Source organism: Carcharodon carcharias, chromosome 14, assembly GCF_017639515.1.
Source record: "Carcharodon carcharias isolate sCarCar2 chromosome 14, sCarCar2.pri, whole genome shotgun sequence".
In the NCBI taxonomy this organism is placed as follows: domain Eukaryota; kingdom Metazoa; phylum Chordata; class Chondrichthyes; order Lamniformes; family Lamnidae; genus Carcharodon; species Carcharodon carcharias.
Window position 1 is genome coordinate 102,259,642 of NC_054480.1, and position 24,576 is coordinate 102,284,217.

The window sequence follows — 24,576 nt, forward strand, 5'->3', positions numbered from 1 at the left end:
TGGCAGCAGGATAGTGGCATCTTCTGTGGCCCCTTCCATCTTGGACAACCACTTGGCCCTGCACCCCTTGGGCTCCTAGCCTGCCCACCCATGCAAGCATCGCAGAGGCAGCGCCTGGCCTCCCAAAGGTGGCTCCCCTGGAGGCCAAATGTGCACTCCTGGCCTCCCCCCCCACCCCCGCTTCCAGCCCTCCCTTCCTCCTCAGAGGAGGTGCCTCCAGTGAAGAGTTCAGCTCCCATTCCCAGGCTATGGGAAGGCTCCCTGAAACCTGCAGGCCCAAAAAAGACTCCTTACTGCAGAGTGCTGACCTGAAGGTTAAGAGTCCAGACAAAGCAGCTGGGATACATTTTGAAGTATTGCAGATCAAAAGGCAACTTTCAATAACGTTCAAAAATAAACACTTAAGAGAGCACTCACGACCCCACTGAGCCCTCTTATACTGCCTGTGGATGAGGTTTATTCAAATGTGTCCTACCCGCCTTCCCATTGCACCCATGCGCCAACCCGAAGATTGCACAGGTGCCGAAAAATCGGTGTTGATTGATGAGTCAAGGGCCTTAAATAACCCGTTACTTAATGGCGGGCACACAACGGGTATCATCATGCGCCTGCGCAATGAAATATTGTGATGGCGCACGGTGACGTTGGGACGCTCAACCAACATCACCATGTGTGATTTTACGAGCGGACATGCGGGGCCCGTCCCTGCACACCAACATGAAAATTCTGCCCTTAATGACACCATTAACACCTCCTTTAGCCAGTATCAGCACTATCGACATCCCTTCGACCTTTTGTTTATGACATCTTTTGCAATCTCACCTTTGCCTCCACCTATCATTGGTTTTCTATCCAGCTTCACCTGTCCCACCCCCTTTAAACAGTATATATTTCACCACATCAACAACACAAAAACAGAATTACCTGGAAAAACTCAGCAGGTCTGGCAGCATCGGCGGAGAAGAAAAGAGTTGACGTTTCGAGTCCTCATGACCTTCAGCAGTACAGTTCTGTTGAAGGGCCATGAGGACTCGAAACGTCAACTCTTTTCTTCTCCGCCGATGCTGCCAGACCTGCTGAGTTTTTCCAGGTAATTCTGTTTTTGTTTTGGATTTCCAGCATCTACAGTTTTTTTGTTTTTATCTCTATATTTCACCACATTTTTACTTCTCTTTAGTTCTGAAGAAGAGCCATACAGACTCGAAATGTTAACTCTGTCTTTCTCGCTGCAGATGCTGTCAGACCCACTGAGTTTTTCCAGCAATTTTTGTTTTTGTTTCAGATTTCCAGCATCTGCAGAATTTTGCTTTTAGCTTGACAATCATACTCACCGAATCATACCTTACAGACAGTATCCCAGACACTACAATCACCATCCCTGGGTATGACCTGTCAACCGGCAGGACAGATCCAGCAGAGGTGGCAGCACAGTAGTTACAGGAGCTTTTATTTATTTGCAGAAACAAACATCACAGTTTGAACAAACATTTGCTGGTTGATTCTGAAATGCAAACCCAACAACATCACCAAGGCACTGCTCTGGGAGTTATGAACTGAACTGACTCTGAGGCTGGAATGCTGCCATTGATCATTCAGCATATCTGTATAAAAGCTTAAATTGAGTTCACAGGTTTTCTTTATAACCTGTCATTTTTGATAATCAGTCTTAAATTTTGAAGAAAATTAAATAAACTTATTTGCAGGAAGATTCCAATCTACAGGCCATGACCATGAAATATTTTTTTCTGTTCAATGAAGCTAAATTGTACAATGGTGAAAGCAATTGAACGATGAGTGAAAAAGATATTATTTGTGTATATTGCCCTCATTGCAGAATAACTTTACCAAACAGCTATTTTCACAATAATCTATGAATATTGTGCACTCCATGCCTAATGCCAATGGTTTTACTGCATTAGATTATCCATCATGAAGCTCGCTCTGTTTCTGGTCAGTGTGTTGGTGTCTACTCTGGTTGTAGCCTCAGGCAACACATTTGATTCAAGACTGGATGAAGACTGGAAGAACTGGAAATCACAACATAAGAAGCACTACACTGAGGTAAAAGGGGAATTTATTCTAGTACAGAACCTATTCCAAACATTCAGCTCATTCTGAACAAGGAAGGGATTCCATACACTCGCTAAATTATCGAGAATTCTTACTTAGAGTTAAGATGGGAGAGATAAGTTCCCTGTTGGGTGGAATGGATATGTGAAGTGAAATTTTGAATATATTGTCCCTGAAATTCTATGGGAGTCTCCCAGTCTCTGAATCCAGTAGAGGACTGACTGAACTCACAGTGAAACAGCAGAGACTTGGTGTGACGCAACTTACTGCGGTTTCACTAGATTCCTGTTGAAGTTACCAGAGAAACCATAGATACACCTTGAGAAGCTTCAGAACCATTCTTTTTATATAAATTGACATTGTCATCATGCACACCAATCAGAACACAACTCCAAAATTAATGGAATAGAGGAGACAAAATCTAAAACAAAAACAGAATTACCTGGAAAAACTCAGCAGGTCTGGCAGCATCAGCGGAGAAGAAAAGAGTTGACGTTTCGAGTCCTCATGACCCTTCAACAGAACTGAGTGAATCTAAGGAGAAGGGTGACATATAAGCTGGTTTGACAAAATCTAACCTGTGAAATGTGTGAGCTATATTGTTCTTCTATTATTGAATTTTCTGTTGCTCACTCCAAAATATTTTTTCCAGGGATAAAGATATTCATCTTGTTCAACTGTTTATTCCGACTATACTTTCCATGTCCATCTCTGAGCAGGGGTACAATCTGATTTATCTTTGTGTGTGAATGGGAAGGGAAATCAGTAACTTCTCCGATATGGATGGGAGGAGAGAACCCCAACTTCAAACTGTTATTTCAGCTGTTGCACAGGGATTTTTCAATCTATTCTATACTAAAGCCTGACTGTTGTAATGTCCTTATTCAGGAAGAAGAGACCTACAGAATGGTATGGGAGGAAAATATGAGATACATCAAACAGCACAACCTGGAGTACTCCATGGGCAAACACACATTTACTGTGGGAATGAACCAGTTTGGAGATCTGGTGTGTACAAGATGTGTAGTCCGGGATCTTTTAGACTCTAGTTATTGTGGTGCTATTACTGAATGAGGTGTGATATGGTTAGTGATATCACAGCAGCTCATTATAACAAAGTCTCTAACCTCCTTTATCAGTGTATGTTTCTGTTCAAATAGATTCTCCTTTGCATCTTACACCTTGTTCCATTCTTTTTGCTCTTGACAATCAGCCAGGACCATGGGTTCACCTGCACTAATCCAGGTGACAATTTCAAAATGATGGGATAGTGTCGACAGTGCTCAACACACTAGCTGCATTAACCACTCCCTGTCCCTAACCTCCCCACAGTGATGGACTAAAACCCAACACTGGGATCAACACTGGGCAATTTAGACTCCAATGTCATATCTTGTCATTCAAATCATTGGAAAATTGATGAGAAACAAAATGGATTCTGAATGTGAAATATTAAAATCTAAATATGAAATGTTCAATCCCAGTTCAAAATGGCACCTTCCCCACCCCCGAAAAATACAATAGCTCATTGGATACAGGTCCATGAACAACCTCTATTTTCTCAGGTTTGATGTGTGGACCTCCAAAGTTCATGCGGACAGGGTATTCAACCATGGGCAGCATCAAAACCAAACCTGGTCTTTGTGTAACAGCTACTTTCCAGTGTGATCAGAATGGGAAATCTGCCTGACTTTCTCCTCTAATTCCAAGGGCCCTGAGGCCAATTCTAGACCAATTGCAGCCTCAGCTGAGATCAGGGAATTAAGGCCAGGCTGGTGATGGAATCTGAGAGCCTCCTGATCGGGATGGTTCAGTTAAGTACCAATAAACTCAGCCATCCTGGGGACTTTTACCCACTCTCCTCACTGGTGAAAGTGCTTTGTAAGATTTCAATTACCAGAAGGTTATCAAATCATTTCACCCAAACTGAGGCACATGTATAATCATGGCTGCCATTTTGTTTGTTGTGCCATAGACCAGAGAGATACTGTGTCACCTTCAGGCTTTCCACCCACCTTTATGTTGGAGTGTGAAGAAATGGATTTTCCTGCAGTTCTTTATCTTAGTCAAATATTAGACATGAGTATGAAGTGTCAGCACTGCTTGATACTTTGATCTCTCTTTTTGCTGAACTCAGTGAATGGATGAGAATGTAGCCCTGTGAGGTTATCTACCCACCTCCTGCACGTTCTCCATTAAAAAGCAATCACTTCATTAACAAATGTCCATGTATTTGACTTTCTAGACCACCAAAGAGTCCACTGAACTCATGAATGATAACTCGACTGAACAAGAATTTGTTGAAAGAGATATATTTGCTGAAGGCAAAAAAAATGATGATTATCTGAGTGAACTAATTGTCGACTGGCGTCGTAAAGGTACGGTTACTCAAGTGAAGAACCAGGTAAACTAAAGAAGAAATCCTTCTCGTGATTATTAAGTGTGAGGTTCTGAAAAATGTTGAAGTTATGAGGGGCTTGTAGGAACCAGTAAGGAAGGTGCAGCTTCACTTTTTGATCCTTTTTTGCCTGAAAATGCTTCTCCTGTGTGCTCGTTGCAGCTTTTTTACCTGCATTGGTTATGATCAGACATGGAGTCTTGGTGAGTAATCTTTGTTAATATTTATTCTTTTCTGCAAAGAGTATGTAAAATGTTTTATTCAAAGCATAAAAGCTGTATTAAAATGTTAGAATATATTGTAAAATTCAAGGATACAAGTACAATTATAACAGACTAAGGAAGATATTCAGATCCAAACTGGCGAAACTCAACACCGTCGAGTTTCCCAGATGCCCTCTCAAAGTTCCTTGTGATATCGTGTCAGGTCTCATTTCAAGAACATGCTAACCTATATCCTTCCTTTACACCCCAGCTTATAAATCCACAATCGCACTTTAGTTCTGTTGGAACTGGAGTCTTTATCAATCATTTGCTCTATCCAGGCAATGCTTACTTCTGCATAATCCACAAGAAGGTAGAACATGCTGGTAAGGAGGGGAGACAGTTTCTCATTAATTGTCATTCATCTTGGACACAACAATTCAGACAAGATTTAAACAATCTTCAAGAATAGGTTAACAATATTCAGTTGGAAGCCTGTAAAATGATTTTCTTGCACATCTCATTATGTATTCCTGTAGGATTACACTTCCAGCCACCCTTTAGCTCATGGTTCAGTAGCACATTTGCATATTCATGCTTGTGCATACTACACAGATGAATGTGATTGCAATCCCCATAACATTTTGAACATGAATGATAACATATGAAATAGGAGCAGGAGTAGACCTGCTCCACCTTTCAATAAGTTCATGACTGGTCTGATTATGGCCTTCACTTCACATTCCTGTCTGTTCCCCATAACCCTTGACTTCCTTGTAGAGCAAAAATCTGTCTCACTCAGTCTTGAATATATTCAATGAGCAGCCTCCACTGCTCTCTGGGGAAGAGAATGCCAAACGTTGATGATCCTCGGAGAGAAGAAATTCCTCCTCATCACCGTCTTCAGTAGGACACCAAGCTTGCAATGACAGAAAGAAAAACCCAGTCTCTTTACAGAATAATGACCTCTTCCTGTGGAATGTGTCATGCTTATCCTGATTTCTATCTTTGAACACTATCAACCGGGGAATGCTCATCTCAGATGAAACCAGAAGCCAGGACACTGCTCTGGGTGACATCACTCCTGTGTGTCCATGTGCCCTTGATCAAGTAAAACAAGTTAAATCCTGTGAATGGTGAACACTTACGTCTTGGGATAATTGATCAATTCCTGATGCATGCTGTCACTGCTGCATAGGTTGTGTCTGTCTCAACAGCTGCTTGTTCATCTCTTTCTCTCTCTCTCTCTCTTTTGTGTTCTGCGCTTCTCAAAATTGATGTATAAAACTAGGATTCCTTCTTCCCCTCTACTCAGACAAGCTCTCCCTCAATTGGACGCATTTTGCACAAGATGCGACCCCTTATCAGGGCTGTTCAGGCGCTGTGTTTACACAACCTCCTTGTAATTTGACATGCCCAAGGTGTGCATGCTCTCCACACATTCTCAACATCACCCTTATCATTCTGAAAGATGCTGGAAAGCTTCAATCTCTCTAGCTTACCTCACTTAACCTGTGCATGTCTTTACTGGGTAAGTTCCATGATCTTTAGATAGTTAACGATTTCAAGCTATTTATGTGCTGTTTAATTATTCAGGTACCTAGCATAAAAGCCAACAGCGTAACTGGTTTATATGTTAAATACCACCCAATCTAAACAGCAGTTATGTTTGTTCGAGGAGCTAATTCCTGCCCCATCTTCCTTCAATCAAAGCAGCTATATCCAATTTCTGGCTTTTCTGTGACAGGCTCTTAATTAATCATTGCAACCAACATATTGTACCAATTAGAATTATGAGGACAATTATTAGGATCTTAAGAAAACATTTTGATGTTATTGTAGCTCCTGGGTGTTGACTCCTATCACTAAATGGTCTTCCATCAAGCATGACTGCCAATGATAGATGTACCCTTTTTTAGTGGCAGGATTACATTGCTGAGCACCTTTACATTACAGTGTACGCCGGCACATACCTCAACAAAAACTGCAAACAAAAGGCAAGCAAAGATCTGGTCAGCACAGTCTTTAAGGCGCTGCCTCCTGTCTTGATCATTTTTGACCTCCTTCTATCATTCTTGACCTTCCCCCTGTTACATTCGACTCTCAGGATTTCAACTTTGACCTTCCCTGTACAACCTTAGATGTCTCCATAATCATGCTTGACCTACCAGCTTTAAACATTGACCTTCCCAGCATCGTCGAGCTTCCTCCCTCTGTCCCCCACTAGACTTCGTAGGGCTGATACCACCTTCCCTCAGGCAGCCATACCCTTTTCCCCTTTCACAGCCACCACCTGATCTAATTCATCAATCTTTCCCCTCCCCTGCTTCAACAAAGTTCCCCAGGCAAGAAAAAGCAGCTCCTACTCATTCCAAATCCAACACGAAGACTACTTCGCTTGCTGCACAGCACCTTTAAGAAGTCATGAATCTGAAGGCACATGATTCTTGTTGCTGATTACTTAATTCAAAAGGTAAACTTAATTCTGGTGAAGTTGTGTTTTTATGATCGTGCTTGACATGTTAATGTATTAAAAAGAGATTCCCTGATGCTTGCCATCTGGAAGCTTGATCGCCCTCCATCTGCCGCTAATTTAATACTGTACTTTCATTCCGCTTTCGGGAAGCTGGCTCTTTGCTTCCCACTCCATTAAGAGCCCCGCCCACCTCACTTCCCACTCTTGGGAGCTTCACAAGATCCCGCCCAATGAAATTTCTAGAAACCCCATGAAGAAGATGAGTTAAATCTGTATTCCATCTGAAAAGAGATGGAAAGAAGATTTTATTTTTATACCAGATTGTTTTTAATGTAATTGTATTTTTGTAATTACCAGGGATGATGTGGTTCTTCCTGGGCTTTCAGTGTTATTGGTGCCATTGAAGGACAATGGGCTCAGAAATATGGAAGACTGGTTTCTCTGAGTGAACAGAACCTGGTTGATTGTGACTGGGGAAATGGCAACTTTGGATGTCATGGTGGATGGATGTCAAATGGTTTTCGATATGTAGTCAAAAATAAAGACATCGGATCTGAAAGAACTTATCCATATACTGGACGGGTAAATCTCTTTTAAACATGTTTTAAAATTCACCGAGTATAATGTGTTTACAGCATTCAGGGTATTAGATAGTGGAGCCCAGTCCAAATAGAATGGAAGCTGACATCCTATTTTGGATTAATTTTTCCCTGAGAATCTGCTCCCAGGTTTCCAGCGATGTCACCGTATAAACAGAATGAGGGAGAGTGAGACGATATCACCTTTCAGGGAGGGACAAGCTCTCCATCTCATTCCTCCCCTTTTCTTGTAAAGATCTCTCGAATCTCCACTCAACACCTCCTGCTATCATGCAATCTGAATGAGGAGCTAAGAGCGTTTAAGTTCATACATGTTACTGCTCATCATTCTGTGACCCAGAATGTTGATGAGTCACTTAGCAGAATCAACGCATCATTTGACATGATCTGTGCTCGATTTATCGAATGTACAACATCACCCAGTAGAACAATTACCATGGCAACGTAATGATGTACAGGACTGAAAAAGTAAGACTAGAAGAGATTATTTTAGCCCATTTGGTTTTCCCATATGCTCCATCTGGCTGGTAAATTACTCAAATATAAGCTACATTTTAAAATAAAAAACAGTTTAAATTTGGGGTGTGGCCTACACACAGTTATTAATGCTTGGTGGGAAGACTCAGAGTTGGTGCGCAAATGTAGTTATTATGATTTTGAAAAATGTTGGACTGTACCTTTAAGAATAACTCTGTGATGTAAGATCACATGATCTGTGTAAACCAATGTGTTGGCAGCACAGGCTACCTCCAGAGTCAGTGTAGAAATAGAGATGGAGTTGAAAGCACACATGTAGTTGCTGCTGGCTGTATTGTAAATAAACCTAGTAAATAACCTTAGAAAGTTGGCTGCAGATCAACTCGATTACAAATAGGCGACAATGCCACACTACAACAAACTGGTGATGAGGATAAATCAGGATAAATCAAGATAAATCAGAATCGGTACTGTACCTCGCCCAGCAATTTTTAAAAATTCATTCATGGGATGTGGGCTTTTCTGGCTGGGCCAGCATTTATTGCCCATCCCTAAAAATTGTGAGTAGAAATGTCCATTTAAAATAACAGAAGACATACTCACAAAATGCCACAATTTGGTAGAAATGATCCCTTTGAGCCAGCCACAGATGATTAGTCTCAGTATATAGGACTTCTTTCAAGAACTTTCTTTCTTTTAATGCTCTTCTTTCAAGCAAACAAAATCACGGGGGAAGAGAAGAGGCGAGTGATCCTCTTGATTACTTGTGGGAGCAAAACCTACAGTTTGATTCGATGTTTGGCAGCACCCAGTGCCCCATATTTGAAGAATTTTGGGGAATTGGTAGACATCCTGAAGGGACATTTTCAACCCAAGCCCTCAGTCACAATGCAAAGGTTCTGGTTCAGTTCGCGAAAGAGAGCCCCAGGTGAGACAATTGCTAGCTATGTGGCGCATATGAAGCAACTAACAGAACATTGCGAGTTTGGTGAGACTCTTAATGACATGCTCAGAGATCGTTTAGTGTGTGGTGTGAAAGAAGACACTATTCAGAGAAGATTGCTGGCTGAAGTGAATCCAGATTTTAAGAAACAGCACTGGCCATGGAAAGTGCCGTAAGAGATTCACTAGCAATACAAGGGGCGTAAAATGGTGCCGTCCTCAAAATCAGGCAGGAACAGTCAGCAGAAAGTGGCTCGAAAATGCAAAACTCCGCCGCGAAGCGGGAAACAGCCCCTGCTAACCGAAAAATAAGAAGAAATAATTTAGCAGCTAAGTCAAAGAACAACCTTAATCGATGTGGAAACAATCAGTCTTTTAGTGATTGGCAGTTTAAAAAAATAGAATGTTACTTTTGCCACAGAAGTGGACATATAATGAGACAGTGCAAAGAGAGATTTTAACAGGTTTGCAAACAACAGAAGAAGCCCAATGAAATCTGCAGTGCAGAAGAGCCTGAAACAACAAATCTGATATTTATTCATTGTTTAACAAGAAAGTTGGGAAGACAGAGCCAATATTTGTATTTCACAGTACAAGTGAATGGTAAACCAGTAAAGATGGAAGTAGACACGGGAGCTTCCACTACTGTAATTGGAGAACAAACTTTCAGATACTTAAATAATGGTGAACATCAATTAAGTTTGGAACAAACATCTGCCAAGTTGAAAGCATACACAGGCGAAGAAATCCAAATGAAAGATATCAGCAGAGCAAATGTCCATTATAGAAACCAATCGGCACAACTATCTGTGATGGTCTCTTGAGTGAGTTTGGTTAAAGGAGATTAAGTTAAACTGGGCCAAAATCTTCCAGTTGAGAGCAAGTGGGCTACCAGAGCTGCTTTAAGGATGAACTGGGAAAAATCCAAGGCCTGCAGGCCAAGATTTATGTGGATCCAGAAGCAACCCCACAATTCATGAAAGCAAGACCAGTGCCATACATCCTGAGAGAGAAGGTTAACGCTGAGCTGAGCCGGCTAGAGAGGTTGGGTGTTGTTGTAGGGTTGCCAAGTTGCCTATTAGTAATAGATTTGAATTGTAGACACTTCTTAAGTGGAAACATTAAGTTTATTTACAATGTACTCAGCATCAACTACACATGTGCTTTCAACTCTAACTCTATCTCTACACTGACTGCGGAAGTAGCCCCCGCTACTCTCCTATTAGTTACTGCAAATCATGTAATCTTCCCAAGCAAGCATTATTCTTAAAGGCACATTACACACTAAGTAAAAACCTATAACTACTTTCCACCGCACCCCCCCCCCCTTAACTCAGCTATACATATTATATTTACAAGTACGTATTTTTCGAGACAACATAATATTTACACTGGGTAAGGAATTTACAAGTTCAGGTGGTTCCCTGGTACGTGTGGAACGTCGCAGCTCCACAATTTCAGATTCTCTGACAGGAACCTCCTTTTCCGGAGTTGCCTGAACATCAGGTGCTTCAGTGGCCACTTGTGGTTCTGTATCCTCAACTCTTACAGGAACATCAGACATGTCTGTCCTGGGTTGAGCATCTTCATCAGGAAACACAGCCCGGTCATGGTCACTGGTGGAACCAAATCTTGGCAATTTGTCTCTCTCTTCCTTAAATGGTCGACATGGATAATCCTGCCTTCCACCTGCACGTAGTAATTCAGAGGTACAGTCACCGTACTTATTTCACCCAGTAACCACTTTGGTCCTTCCCTGAAGTATTTCACATTTACCGACTCTCCCATGGTAAATTTCCTCTCACGACTATGCCAGTCGTGTCTAGTTTTCTGGCTTCCCTGACTCCTTTCCACCTTCCCCTCTAAATTCTGCATTATTAACTCAATCTCACCCTGAGACGGTGTTTCAACAATAACTCCGCAAGTGTGATACCTGCTGTTGTGTGAGGGGGAGTCCTGTAATAAAAAAGAAAACGTGTTCGCTAAGGAATCTCCAATTAGCTTTCTCATCCAATGTTTGAACCGTCCTTTCAGCTAGTCCGTTTGAGGAAGGGTGGTACGGTGCAGTCTTCACATGAGTGATACTGTTGAAGCTGATAAACCATTGAAACTCAACACTCGTAAATGCCGTGCTGGTAATGGAATGATTACTTCTGGTAGTCTGTGAATGGCAAAATTCTGACATAGTTTCTCAATTGTAATGCCTGACGTTGGTGACTTCACCTCAGAAACGTCCAACCATTTTGAATGGGCATCGACAATGAGCAGAAGCATTGTCCCCAGGAAAGGTCCAACATAGTCAATGTGTAACCGCACCCAGGGCCTACTTGGCCACTCCCATGGGTGTAATGGAGCTGTTACTGGCAACTTTTGTAGTTGCTGATATTGCACACAGTGTTTTACTAAACTCTCTATTTCGCCACCCATCCCTGGACACAATAGATAGCTGCATGCTATGGTCTTCATTTGGGAAATTCCTGAATGGGAACTGTGTAGTTCAATTAAAAGTGGCTCCCTTCCTTTTGCTCACCAAAATAAGATGCCATCCTGGCTGGTTATTTCATGTCTTCTGTTAAAGTGCGGTATCATTTAATCGAATACAGACTCCTGCGACCAATGCTGTAGCACTGTTCTGGTTCTTCAGATAGGGCTAGGCCCCGACTTGTCCAGTCTCTGATCTGTTGAGGAATCTAAGAAATTTAACAGTAAAACAAGTTCCCGTGGAACTGGGACGTACTCATCACTTTCTTGTAAAGGCAAACGACTAAGAGCATCAACGTTTGTGATTTGATTGCCAGGCCTATGTATGAAAGCGTATTTGTTTGCTGCCAGAATTAAGGCCTATCGTTGCATTCTCACTGAAGCTAAGTAAACCTAACAATGGTTTGTGGTCTGCAACGATTGTAAAATGGCGGTTGTGCACATACAAGTGAAATTTCTTGACACCACAGATGATGGACAAGCCTTCTTTTTCTATCTGTGAGTATCCCTTTTCCGCTGTGTTGAGTGTCCTTGATACATAACCTATGGGCCGTTCCGGGCCGTCGTCCACTCCGTAGGGAGATGCATCACGTCAGCACTAATTCTTTCATCTGGTTGTAATGCATTAATAGATTGGGCGAGTGCAAGAATTGTTTCACCTTTATGAAAGCTTCTTTCTGGGGCACCTCAAAAGACCACTGTTGGTTCTTTTTGAGTAGAGAATGCAGCGGGGGCAGCACAGTAGACAAATTGGGTAAAAACTGTCCATAATCATTCCTGGGAATGATCTGAGCTTTGAGGCGTTCTTTGACACCACTGCCTCTCTTATGGCTCTCACTTTCTCCTCAGATGGGTGGAGGCCCTGTGAATCTACCTGGTGACCCAAATAAGTTACCTCCCTGACTTGGAATGTGCACTTTTCTTCTTTAAGACGCACTCCAGCTTGCAAGTAATGTTTTAAGAATTTTTCTAAATTTGCCAAATGCTCTTTTTCAGTGAATCCTGTCACCACTACATCGTCTAAATAGAAAACAACCTGGGATAGTCCCTGCAGTAAGCTTTCCATTGTTCTCTGAAAGATGGTACAAGCTGAGGAGACACCAACAGATAATTGTGTATATTGGTAACAACCTTTGTGGGTATTAATTGTGACAAATTCCCAGGAAGCATTATCCAATTCTAGTTGTTGATAAGCATGACTCATGTCAAGCTTTGTGTACGTTGTCCCTCCTGCCAGCTTGGCATACAGGTCTTCAATTTTTGGAATGGGGTGCCTGTCTAGTTAAGCTACTTTATTAACTATCAATTTGTAGTTTCCACAAATTCGGACACTTTGAGTTTAAGGATGGGGACGATGGGTGCTGCCCATGCTGAGAACTGAACAGGTTGTACAAAGCTCAATTTCTCTAGTTTGTTCAGTTCAATGTCGTCATTTTCTCACAATGCGTATGGGACCAGTCTCACCTTCATGAAGCGAGGGGTTACTTCTGGATCCACATAAATCTTAGACTGCAGGCCCTGGATTTTGCCCAGTTCATCCTTAAAGATGGTGGAGTACTTTCTAAATAGCTCTGGTAGCTCACTTGCTCTCAACTGGAAAATTTCAGACCATTCTAACTTAATCTCCTTTAACCAATTTTTCCCCAGGAAGCTTGACCCTTCACCTGCTACCACCATCAAGAGTAGCTTTGCCAGTTAACTTCTATAATGGACAGTTAATCTGCTTATGCCTTTTACTTGAATGTCTTCACCTGTATATGTTTTTAGCTTGGCAGCTGTTTGCTCCAAGCTTAATTGATGTTCATCATTATTCAAATATCTGTAAGTGTGTTCCCCAATTAGAGTAGTGGAAGGTCCCATATCCATTTCCATTTCAACAGGTTTGCCATTTACTTTACTGTGACAAATATTGGTTCTGTCTTTCCAATCTTCAGATTAAAGAATGAGTAAATGTTTGAATTTGTTGTTTCAGGCTCTTCTACTTTGTAGATTTCATTGGGCTTCTTCTTTTGTTTACAAGCCTGCTTGAACCTTTCCTTGCACCGTCTCATCATATGTCCATTTCTGTGACAATAGTAGCATTCGATTTGTTAAAAATGCCAATCGCTAAAAGACTGATTGTATAGTTACTGACTATTAAAATTATTCTTCGATTTCACTAAGTTATTTTTCTTTATTCTTCGGCTAGCAGGGGCAGTTTCCCGCTTCTCGGCAGAGTCTCGCCTTTTCACGCCATTTTCAGCTGAGGTTTCCTGCCTGACGTGGAGGACGGCGCCATTTTGCACACCCTGTATTGCTTGTGAATCTCTTACTGCACTTCCCCTGGCCAGTGCTATCTCTAGCACCTTCTTGAAATCCAGATTCACTTTGGGCAATAATCTTTTCTGAATAGTGTCCTCCTTCACACCACACACTGAATGATCTCTGAGCATGCCGTTCAGAGTCGTACTGAACACACAATATTCTGTTAGCTACTTCAGATTTGCCACATAGCATGCAATTGTATCACCCGAGGTCTATTTTGTGAACTAAATCTGGACCTCCGCATTGTAACTGAGGGTTTGGGTTGAAAATGATCCTTCACAAGGTCCATCAATTTGTCAAAATCCTTCAAATATGGGGTACTGGGTGCCATCAAACTTCGAATCAAACTGTAGGTTTTGTTCCCACAAGTACTCAAGGGGACCACTCGCCTCTTCTCTTCCCCCATAATCTCATTTGCTTGAAAAAGGAACATGAGGTGTTCTATGTATTGAGCCCAATCGTCTGCGTTGGTTCAAAAGGATCAGATCTTCCAAATTGTGACATTTTGAGAGGGGATAACTTCAATTTTAATGGAGCTTGCTGCTTACAATCACTGAGCAAGTTACAGTGCCGATTTCTTTTCAACTTGATTTCTTCTGTTCAATCCTGCTTTAACCTTGTCGCCAGTTTGTTGTAGCATGGCCAAGTTGCACAATTAGTGATAGAGTTGAACTGCAAAAGCTTCTTAAGTGGAAACATTAAGCTTATTTACAACATACTCAGCAACAACTACATGTGTGCTTTCAAAACCAACTCTATCTCTACACTGACTGTGGAGGTAGCCCGCACTAATCTCCTCTTGGTTACTACAGATCATGTGATCTTCCCTAACAAGTATGATTCTTAAAGGCACATTACACACTAAATAAAACCATAATTACAAAAAAGAGGTTCAGTTCTCAGAATGACAGCACCCATAGTTCCTGTGCTTAAACCAGACCAAGGTGTCTGAATTTGTGGGGATTATAAAGTAATGGTCAACAGATCAGCCAAACTGGACAGTTACCCCATTCCAAAAATCTAAGACCTATATGGCAAGCTAGCAGGAGAGACAACGTATACAAGGCTTGACATGAGTCACACATACCAGCAATTAGAGCTGAACGACGCCTCCCAGAATTTGTCACAATTAATACCCACAAGGGTTGTACCAATATACACGCTTGCCTTTCAGTGTTTCCTCAGCCTGTGCCATCTTTCAGAGATCAATGGAAAACTCACTGCAGGGACTACCCTAGGTTGCAGTCTACTTAGACAATGTGCTGATAACCGGATTCACTGAAAAGGAACATTTGGCCTAACATAGAGGAAGTCCTAAAATGCTTTTTACAAGCAGGAGTGCGACTGAAAAAGGAAAAATGCACTTTTCAAGCAAAGGGTGTAATCTATTTGGGCCACCGGGTAGATTCTCATGGGTTACACCCAGCTGAAGACAAGGTTAAAGCAATAAGAGAGGCACCTGCACCCAATAATGCATCTGAACTTATGAACTTAAATCATTTTCAGGAATGATAAATTATTATGTGTGGTTTTTAACTAATTTATCTGCAGTTCTGGCCCCTCTACATTCACTGCTAAGAAAGAATCAACGTTGGTCTTGAGAGGCACCCCAAAAAGAAGCTTCCATGAAAGTGAAACAGCTGTTACACTCATCCAATGTGTTAGTGCATTATGACCAGACAAAAGACCTGGTGCTAACATGCGATGCGTCTCCCTATGGAGTGGGTGCGGTACTATCTCATAGAATGGATGAAGGCACAGAGCGGCCAATAGGCTATGTGTCCAGAACACTTACCACAGCTGAAAGAGGATATTCTCAGATTGAAAAAGAAGGTCTGTTGATCATTTTTGTTGTAAAAAAATTTCACCAATACATGCATTTCACGATAGAATCAGACCACAAACACTGTTGGGTTTGTTTAGCAAGGAAAAGGCTATACTTCCCATAGTCTCAGCAAGAATACAACAATGGGCCCTAATTTTGGCAGCTCATGAATACACCTTTGTACATAGGCTTGGCATTCACATGGCAAATAGCGATGCCCTGAGCCTGCCCTTACAAGAAAATGACGAACATGTCCCAGTTCCACAGGAACTCCTTTCATTGTTAAAATTTTTAGATTCCTCACCAGTATGAGCCAGACAGATTTGAGACTGGACGAGTCGGGACCCAGTCCTATCTCGAGTGTGAGACCAAGTGTTACATGGTTGGTCCCAGGAGCCAGTCTCCAATGAAATGAAACCGTTCTTCAACCGAAGACACGAGATGAGCAGTAAAGATGGTGTTCTATTGTGGGATGCACAGGTAACACTTCCTTGATAGGTAAGGGAGCCACTTTTAGTCGAACTACACAGTGGCTATCCAGGGGTCTCTCAAATGAAGATCATAGTGCGCAGCTACTTATAGTGGCCAGAGATGGATGATGATATTGAAAATGTGGTAAAGCGCTGTGTGCAATGTCAGCAGCTGCAAAGTTGCCAGCGGCAGCTCCATTGCACCCAAGGACTGATATGCCTGATGTCTCTCCCAGAGTGGAAGGCACTGAACTGCAAGTACCCACCGAGATACCTGATGTTTGTGCAGTTCCAGAGAATGTGGTTCCTGAAAAAGAATCTGAAGCCGTGGAGCTGCGACATTTCACACAAGTCAGGAAACCACCTGAAAGACTGAACTTGTAAATTTCATGACCTGTGTAAATATTATAACATCATCAGATAAATATACTTGTTTATATAGCATGCACAGCAAAGTTAAAGGGGGAGGAATGTGGTAATTATAGTTTTGTTAAATGTTGGACTGTACCTTTAAGAGTAATCCCGTGATCTGTGTAAACCGTGATCTGTGTAAACCAATGTGTTAACAGTGCGGGCTACCTCCTCAGTCAGTGTAGATAGAGATGGAGTTGAAAGCACACGTGTAGTTGCTGCTGGCTGTATTGTGAATAAACCTAATGTTTCCACTTAGAAAGTCATCTGCAGATCAACTCTATTACAAATAAGCGACATGGCCTCACAACAACAGCAAACTATTTGAAAGCCCAGTCTTTGTATAAATATGGCCAGTTGAACAGGGAGGAGTTTACTCTTTAGGAATGCAATTTAAGCTGCAATTTGATAGGCTGAAGTGTTGAAAATTGGGCTGGAATTAAGAAGCAGTTTGGTTTGAAATGGTTCCTTGGTGACTATTTGTGTAAATTCATTTTGTGCTGATGTTCTCTAGCAGTCACTGTTCTTACTGTTGATGGCACTTCATGTCACAATTGTCCCTCTGCATTGGATATCACCCTGATCAGCCTCCTGCAGCACCTCCCAGCTGTTTGGATCAATGTCACACAGCGTCAGCTTGTTCTTCAGTGCATCCTTCAAACCTTCCCCCATCTACTCCACACACTCATGTTTGAGCTCCTTGGAGATGACACATACGTGTCTGTTTTCACCCAGCAGAATTGTGATGATATCGGGATTGTCTCAACACTGTTTGATTTTCCCTGAGGTAACCTGAGGCCACAGGCCTGTCAGACTTTGAGATCACTGTGCTGCCTCGCACTGTGCTCTCCACAGACCCAGCCTTTCATCTGTGAAAGAAGCAACTGAATGAAAGCAGCGCTCCTCTATACACGAAATGTATCAATAATCGGTTGATTGTGCATCACTTTGCTCTGAATCCAATCTGTGGGGGATATTTAATGGAGGTAATGAGGGTCTCGCCCACCAGCTTGGAGATGCAGTGAGAGCCACATGTTGTCTCTTTTTGGGAAGGTCCATTGAATTAAGTGCCACTCAGTCCACTGGAGAGCAGTGGACTTTCCCTGGGATCGAGGATCCCAGGTAGGTCATGATCAGATGTTCCACCAGTCAATCAGAGGGTAGCAGCCCTATTGAGCAACAGTGCTGCCAGGAAGGCAGTGGCTGTTCTTTGTACTACACTCACCCAACACTTCATTTTGTCACTGGATAACAGGCCAGAGGTAATTGATGACAGGAGTGGAGGGTGGTGGGGGGGTGGTCGCAGAGTAGTGCAGGAGGGGGAGAGATGGATTGGCAGAAGGTGCAGGGTGTGGGTCTCCACGGTTGCCCCTTCCCAATGCCTGGTCCATCAAGTGCCTTTGAGAGACAGACCCCCCAGGAGCCCACAAGGAACCCTAGAGGGTTTGTTTGTTGTCCTCCCTGCCAGGGAAGCCACCCACCCATCACTGGGTTAATATCAGGGGCAGCGGGGTGAACCCCTTCAGTGATCCTTAATTGCAATCCTAAGGTCTTCAGTTGGCAGCGAAGCAGGAAGGCCACCCACATGCCTTCAGCCCCAGCTTAATCAGAGTGGAGGCGGGCTTCCCACTCGCCACCCTCCCACTCAACTAAATGCCCGCCCCCACACCAACCTAACCACAAGTGAGGGCATAAAATTCCACCCTGTGTTTCTGAAGCTACACTAACTGCAGCATTGGTGAGATGGTAACTGAGGGCCACACTGACCAAGATCTTCCCAGCAATTGACAAGAAGGAGATTCTGCAATTGTTACCACATTTGTAATTGTCCCTTTTTCATTTAACATGGGAACAATGGTTGCATCTACAATCTGAAACATTGCATCATTTTTAATATCCAAGGGGCTGTTTAAGATCCTGTGAAGATATCACAGGAACTTTGAAAAATATCACATGGTATTAATGAACTTTAACTTTTAGCATTTTCTTTAACATTTAGGATGAACACAGCAAATTTCAGAAACATAATGTTGCTGCCACAATCAGTGGCTACAAATCTGTCGGAAGAAATAAAAAATCTTTAGCAGAAGCAGTGGAAAAGATCGGACCAATATCTGTTACTATTAATGCCAGCCAAAGGTCTTTCCAGTTTTATAATGGAGGTAAGAAACAGAAGCTGTGGGTGATATGCATCAATCAGTGTATTATTCAATGCTATATAATATATCAACAATCATACATTCACACACACTTCATTAACTTTTTATTTATTGTTAATTCTTTTTCAATATTTATAATGGAAACTACCACACGCCTTCACCTTGTTCATGTTTTACCATCCCCCGTGTTACATACTCTCCAGTGCTGTCAAACACCATGGGGTTAAAATTGGATCAGGCTGGTAATCAAGTGCGGGAATTACGATGGACAATTTACCCCCACCATTCATAGTGATCCAGACAGCTCACAAACTTCGTGCTGTCTGCGAATTTAACTGATAGTGATGTGCAGCTCAGTGCTGATGTGCAGCTGAGTGACTGCAAACCTCAGCAGTGGGTCCAAGTTTGTGTGAGGCTAACACCACTTAAAACTCGACTGCATGACTTAAAGTCAACCTGTACCTCTTAAAGGAGCAGGTGCTGGAATTCAAGAAGAGACACTGAGCTGAAAGAAAAGTAGAAAAGGTGCATCAGGGCGATGGCAGCCCCTGGGCTGTCTGACACAGCACTGGAGGCCTTGGGGCAGGAGGTGGACAGGAGAAGAGAGGTCCCCTTCCTTCAGGAGACTAGGATGTCCTCCAGACAGACATGGAGAAGGCAGTGGGAGCAGATAGCATCACGGTCAATGCCAGCAGTCTAGTTCCGAGGACCAGGATACAATGCTGCAAAATAGTTCAATGACCTCAGAGTCAAAGTAAGTGAATGCATCTTGTCACGAAGCCATGACAATTTAATTTTCAAGATATGTGTGGTAAAGTGGAGTGCTATGCACCTTTAAGAGAATGTAGTTAATTGACTTGCTATAGGGGGGAGTGCAGTGAAGGTTTACCCGACTGATTCCTGGGATGGTGGGACTGACATGAGGAGAGATTGAGTCGATTAGGATTATATTCACTGGAGTTCAGAAGAATGAGGGGGGATCTCATAGAAACCTATAAAATTCTAACAGGGTGGATGCAGGAAGGATGTTTCTGATGGTGGGGAAGTCCAGAGCCAGGGGTCACAGTCTGAGGATACGGGGAAGACCGTTTAGGACTGAGATGAGGAGAAATTTCTTCACCCAGAGAGTGGTGAGCCTGTGGAATTCATTACCACAGAAAGTAGTTGAGGCCAAAACATTGTATGTTTTCAAGAAGGAGTTAGATATAGCTCTTGGGGCGAAAGGGATCAAAGGGTATGGGGAGAAAGTGAGAGTAGTCTATTAGTTGGATGATCAGCCATGATCATAATGAATGGTGGAGCAGGCTCGAAGGGCCAAATGGCCTGCTCCTACTCCTATTTTCTATGTTTCTATAACCATGTGACTGTACTGACCAATCACCGTACAGCGTGGGCTACTTGGGTAACTGTAAGTTTAGAGCTGGAGGTGATTGAAGAAGCACACATAGTGTTAGTGTTGCGTTCTTAGTTCCAATAAGGTACCAGAATTTGTACTGTTGACCCTGTCTTTGAGTACAACTGACGTACAGACAAACAAGTCTTACTACCGGTAGTTCGTTTTAAGTCAACTTTATTATATCACACACATTTACTCAAAAGCGCTTTACCAAAATAATGCTAAAAGCTTACACAGTTTGGAATGTAACGATACTACCAGTTCAAGGATAGGTGATCAGTCTCTGGCTTGGTGGTAGATCTTGTCGCTGAGTCCCTGACTCAGGGTCCACTTTGCGAGGGTTGTTCCTGCAGGTCTTCACTGTCAATGTCTCTGAAGTTCCTTCTTTTATACAGTTGCACCCAGCATTGAGAATGTTCTTAATCACATACTCATGTGAGTCATGGTCATCTGTTTACTTAGCGATAAGTGTCAAACAGATTACATCTGTTAGATTGTTCCTTGTGATTAAGTTTGTTTCTCATTTGTGTTGATTCATCTAGTGGAGGGGGACGGTATCTTCTGTTCCTTGCAATCAACCATCCCTTCCCTTTTCGTTGATAGTGCACATTCCATTCCTGCGCACTGCTTCTATGTTGACATTCTTTACCATCATGCTCCATGAATGTTGCAGCTTGCTTAGCCTTTCCAGGTACAGTTCAGTTAATCAGTCTCTCTGCCTGTATTGTTTCAAGCACCAACTAATGTTTTAATGCCAAGGGTGCAGCTCACATTTGCTGAACAAAGCGAGCCTGATAATCAAAAACATAAGATAAAAGCAAAAATAAAAGCAAAAAACTGCGGATGCTGGAAATCCAAACCAAAAACAAAAATAAAAATACCTGGAAAACCTCAGCAGGTCTGACAGCATCTGCAGAGAGGAACACAATTAACGTTTCGAGTCCATATGACTCTTCAACAGAACCAAAAACATAAAACTGGCGTCAAGGATAAACCGGATCAATTGACGGTAATCAAGGAAACAGCAGTAAACCAGCTACGTTACTTCGCCACTACCTTGAAAGCTGTTGGAAAGCGCAGCCTCCTTAGTCATCGAGTATGCTGCGGTTTGGGCATCCTGAACCATTCGACTGCGTTTCCGATGACTGGGCTCATTATATCAAACACCTAGTGTTCTTCTTTACTGCTAATGACATCACAGGGGAGGACAAGAAGAGGGCGATTCTTTTGTCCACATGCGGGAGAAAAACATATGGGCTGATCCGCAGCCTCACGTCACCTCATACCCCCAATACAAAGATTTTCAATGAGTTAGTAAACATTGTAATAAAGCACCTGAAGCCAAAGCCCTCAGTCACTAAGCAGTGTTTTAAATTCAATTTGAGGAATAGGCTTTCAGGAGAGACAATCGCTGGCTATGTAGCTGCTTTAAATGAATTAACGGAACATTGTGAGTTCAGAACTTCAAATAATGAATGTTGAGAGACCGATTGATATGCAGAATCGGGGATGATGCTATTTAAAAGCGATTGCTATCTGAAACCAATCTAAACTTCAGTCAGGCATTTGAAGTGGCAACAGCCACGGAGAGCACTGATAGAGACTCGGAGGCAATAAAAGATACACAAAATGGCGCCATTCTTCTTGTGGGGTGGGAAGGACCACCACCAAGTGGTGTTCAACATGGAGGACTACTGATTCAACAGCTGAGGGAGGGTGGTACATGGTAATCAGCAGGAGGTTTCCTTGCCCATGTTTGACCTGATGCCATGAGACTTCATGGGGTCCAGAGTCGATGTTGAGGACTCCCTCCTGACTGTGTACCACAGTACCACCTCTGCTAGGTCTGTCCTGCTGATGGGACAGGACATGCCCTGGGATGGTGACAGTGGAGTCTGGGACATTATCTGTAAGGTATGATTCCATGAGGATGACTCTGTCGGGCTGTTGCTTGGCTAGTCTGTGAGACAGCTCTCCCAATTTTGACACTAACCCCCAGATGTTAGTAAGGAGGACTTTGCAGGGTCGACAGGGCTGAGATTGTTCCCAAAGGATAAGCAAAAGAATATCAGTGGGGAAAGTAAATTGTTCTGGCTGGGAATGTCAGTATATCAGGCAGCATTTTTACTGGCCACACCACCACAGGGATGTAGTAAGGTTCTGCAGAACCTGCCACAAAAGCCAGGTTGTGGGGAAAGCCCAGCATACGATAAAACCTGCACCGATGATTCCCAAGTTGGCTTTGGCAGAATCACTCAGCAAGGTGTTAGAGGACTGTGTACGGCCCCTGTCCAAAACAAAAGGGGGTTACCAGGATATCCACCCCATCATGTACGTGGCTACCTGCTTCCCAGAGGCAGTTCCCCTGAGAATCATATCTGCCAAAATAATGCTGGAGTAATTAACACAATTCTTCAGCCGCTATGGACTGCCCATCAAAATCCAGTTGGATCAGGGCTCAAATTTTATGGTCTGATTATTGCAGCAAGTCATGGACAACCTGGGGGTGACCCAATTGAAGTTCTCAGCATGTCACCCGGAGTTGCAGGAGGGGCTAGAACACTACGAACAATGATCAGGGCATACTGTCATGAGTAGCCTCCCATGCCTCGGAGAAAGGAATAGGGGGAGGATTTCCCCTCATCAGCCAGGCATTATGGGCAGGCCTGGGAGCGGCCAGGAAACGGTCCACTGCCCGCAATCGGGTTCCGGCTGGGATTTCACGCTGGCTGGCCAATTAATGACCAGCTAGCATGAGTTATGTGTTGGAACGTGGGCGGGGGGAGGATGATGGGCACGGAAGTCAGCGCCTGCCCGCGGATGCGCTCAGTGAAAGCTCCCTAAAGGCACAGAGCTGCCTCAGGGAGCTGAAGATTTCTAACTTTAAAAATATAGATTTTAGAATTAAGGTAAGCATGTCCCCTCATGTGACTCTGACACATGACAGGGACATGTAAAAATAAGATTTAAAAATTTTAATTTTATTTTTAATTAACATCGGAAACCTCATCCTGCCCGTGGATCAAGTTCCTCAAAAATCCAAAGGCCGCTTAGCCTTTTCGCCCTCCCAACAACCATAAGATTGGACGGGCAGGGAAAAATTCACTTTAATTAATTTATCAATGGGCTTAACAGCCCTCTTAATTTGTGGCGGGTCTACTGCTGACTCCCATGCAAACCCGCCAACCGAAATATCGCACGAGCGTGCGATGATGTCAGGACGTTCGCCCGATGTCATCTCATGCTATTTAACCCTCGTGTGTGTCGGGCGAGTGCCCACTCTGAGCTGAAAATCTTTCTTCGGTTTGCTACCAGGGACTCATCCAATTAGTCCACTGGTTTTATTCCGTGTGAATTAGTTTATAGACACCAAGTGAGATGTCTTCTGACATTAATCAAGGAGAGATTTTTAGAACAGAAGGAGGATGTCTCCATTAGGGTATGTAACCTTGTTCCATGAGCAACTCATGAGATGTGGCCTGTGATGTGGCTCGAAATCACTTGGGCAGAATTTTCTGGATGACGTGCGGTGAGGTTGGGCGAGTGTCCTGATGTCACCATGCGTCATCATGACGTTTCGCTGGGCGGGCACGCGAAAAAGTACAAAGTGCGCCCGCCATTAATTAAAGGGCTAGTTAAGGCCCTTAAATAGCAATCGATGCCAATTTTCAGGCGCCCGTGTGATCTTCGGCTTGGCGCATGGGCACAACGGGCAGGCGGGTAAGAGATTTTTTAATAAAACTCATCCATGGGCAGGATAAGAGGGTTCAGTGGGGTTGTCAATCTGGCCTGTGAGTATTTATTGCAGAAACATTTTTAAACTTGCCTGTGTGACCTGTAGCAGTTCAGAACAATTCCAACAGCTTTCTCTGTCCTTTGAACCTTCAGCTCATCACTCCTCAGTCAGGAACCTTAATCAGGCCTGCAGCTTTCTGGAGGCCTCCCTTTAGCCGGGCTAAGAGTTCTAACATGTCCGCTGGAGGCAGCTCCTCTGAGGAGGAAGGGAGGGCTATAATAAGGAGGAGGCCAGGAGTGGACAATCAGACTCCAGGGGAGCCATCTTTGGGAGTACACACGCAGGCACAAGGGGTGCAGGGCCAAGAGGTAGTACAAGGTGGAAAGAGCCACAGAAGACGCCACTATCCTGGTGCCAGGGTATACAGGTGGAGAAGCAGCTACCTCAATATGTCTGAGGTGCAGTGTTGAAGGAGGCTCCGACTGTCAAGGGAGACAGTCAACTACATCTGTCAGATGATTGGCCCTGAGATCACTCCTAACTGTGTGAGTGGACACCCCATGCCAACGGCCCTGAAGGTCACAGTTGCCCTCCACTTCTATGCATCTGGCTCCTTCCAGGGCTCGGTG

The 24,576-nt window shown here is 43.3% G+C and overlaps 1 protein-coding gene across 1 annotated transcript in view; it reads left to right on the forward strand.

The window, feature by feature from the left end:
- Window positions 1-24,576, forward strand: part of LOC121287565 (cathepsin L2-like) — a 121,328-nt gene that overhangs the window by 1,916 nt on the left and 94,836 nt on the right. Inside the window, 2 exon segments of the mRNA XM_041205495.1 lie at window positions 1,920-2,061; window positions 2,959-3,078. Coding sequence (XP_041061429.1) covers window positions 1,920-2,061; window positions 2,959-3,078 — 262 coding nt within the window.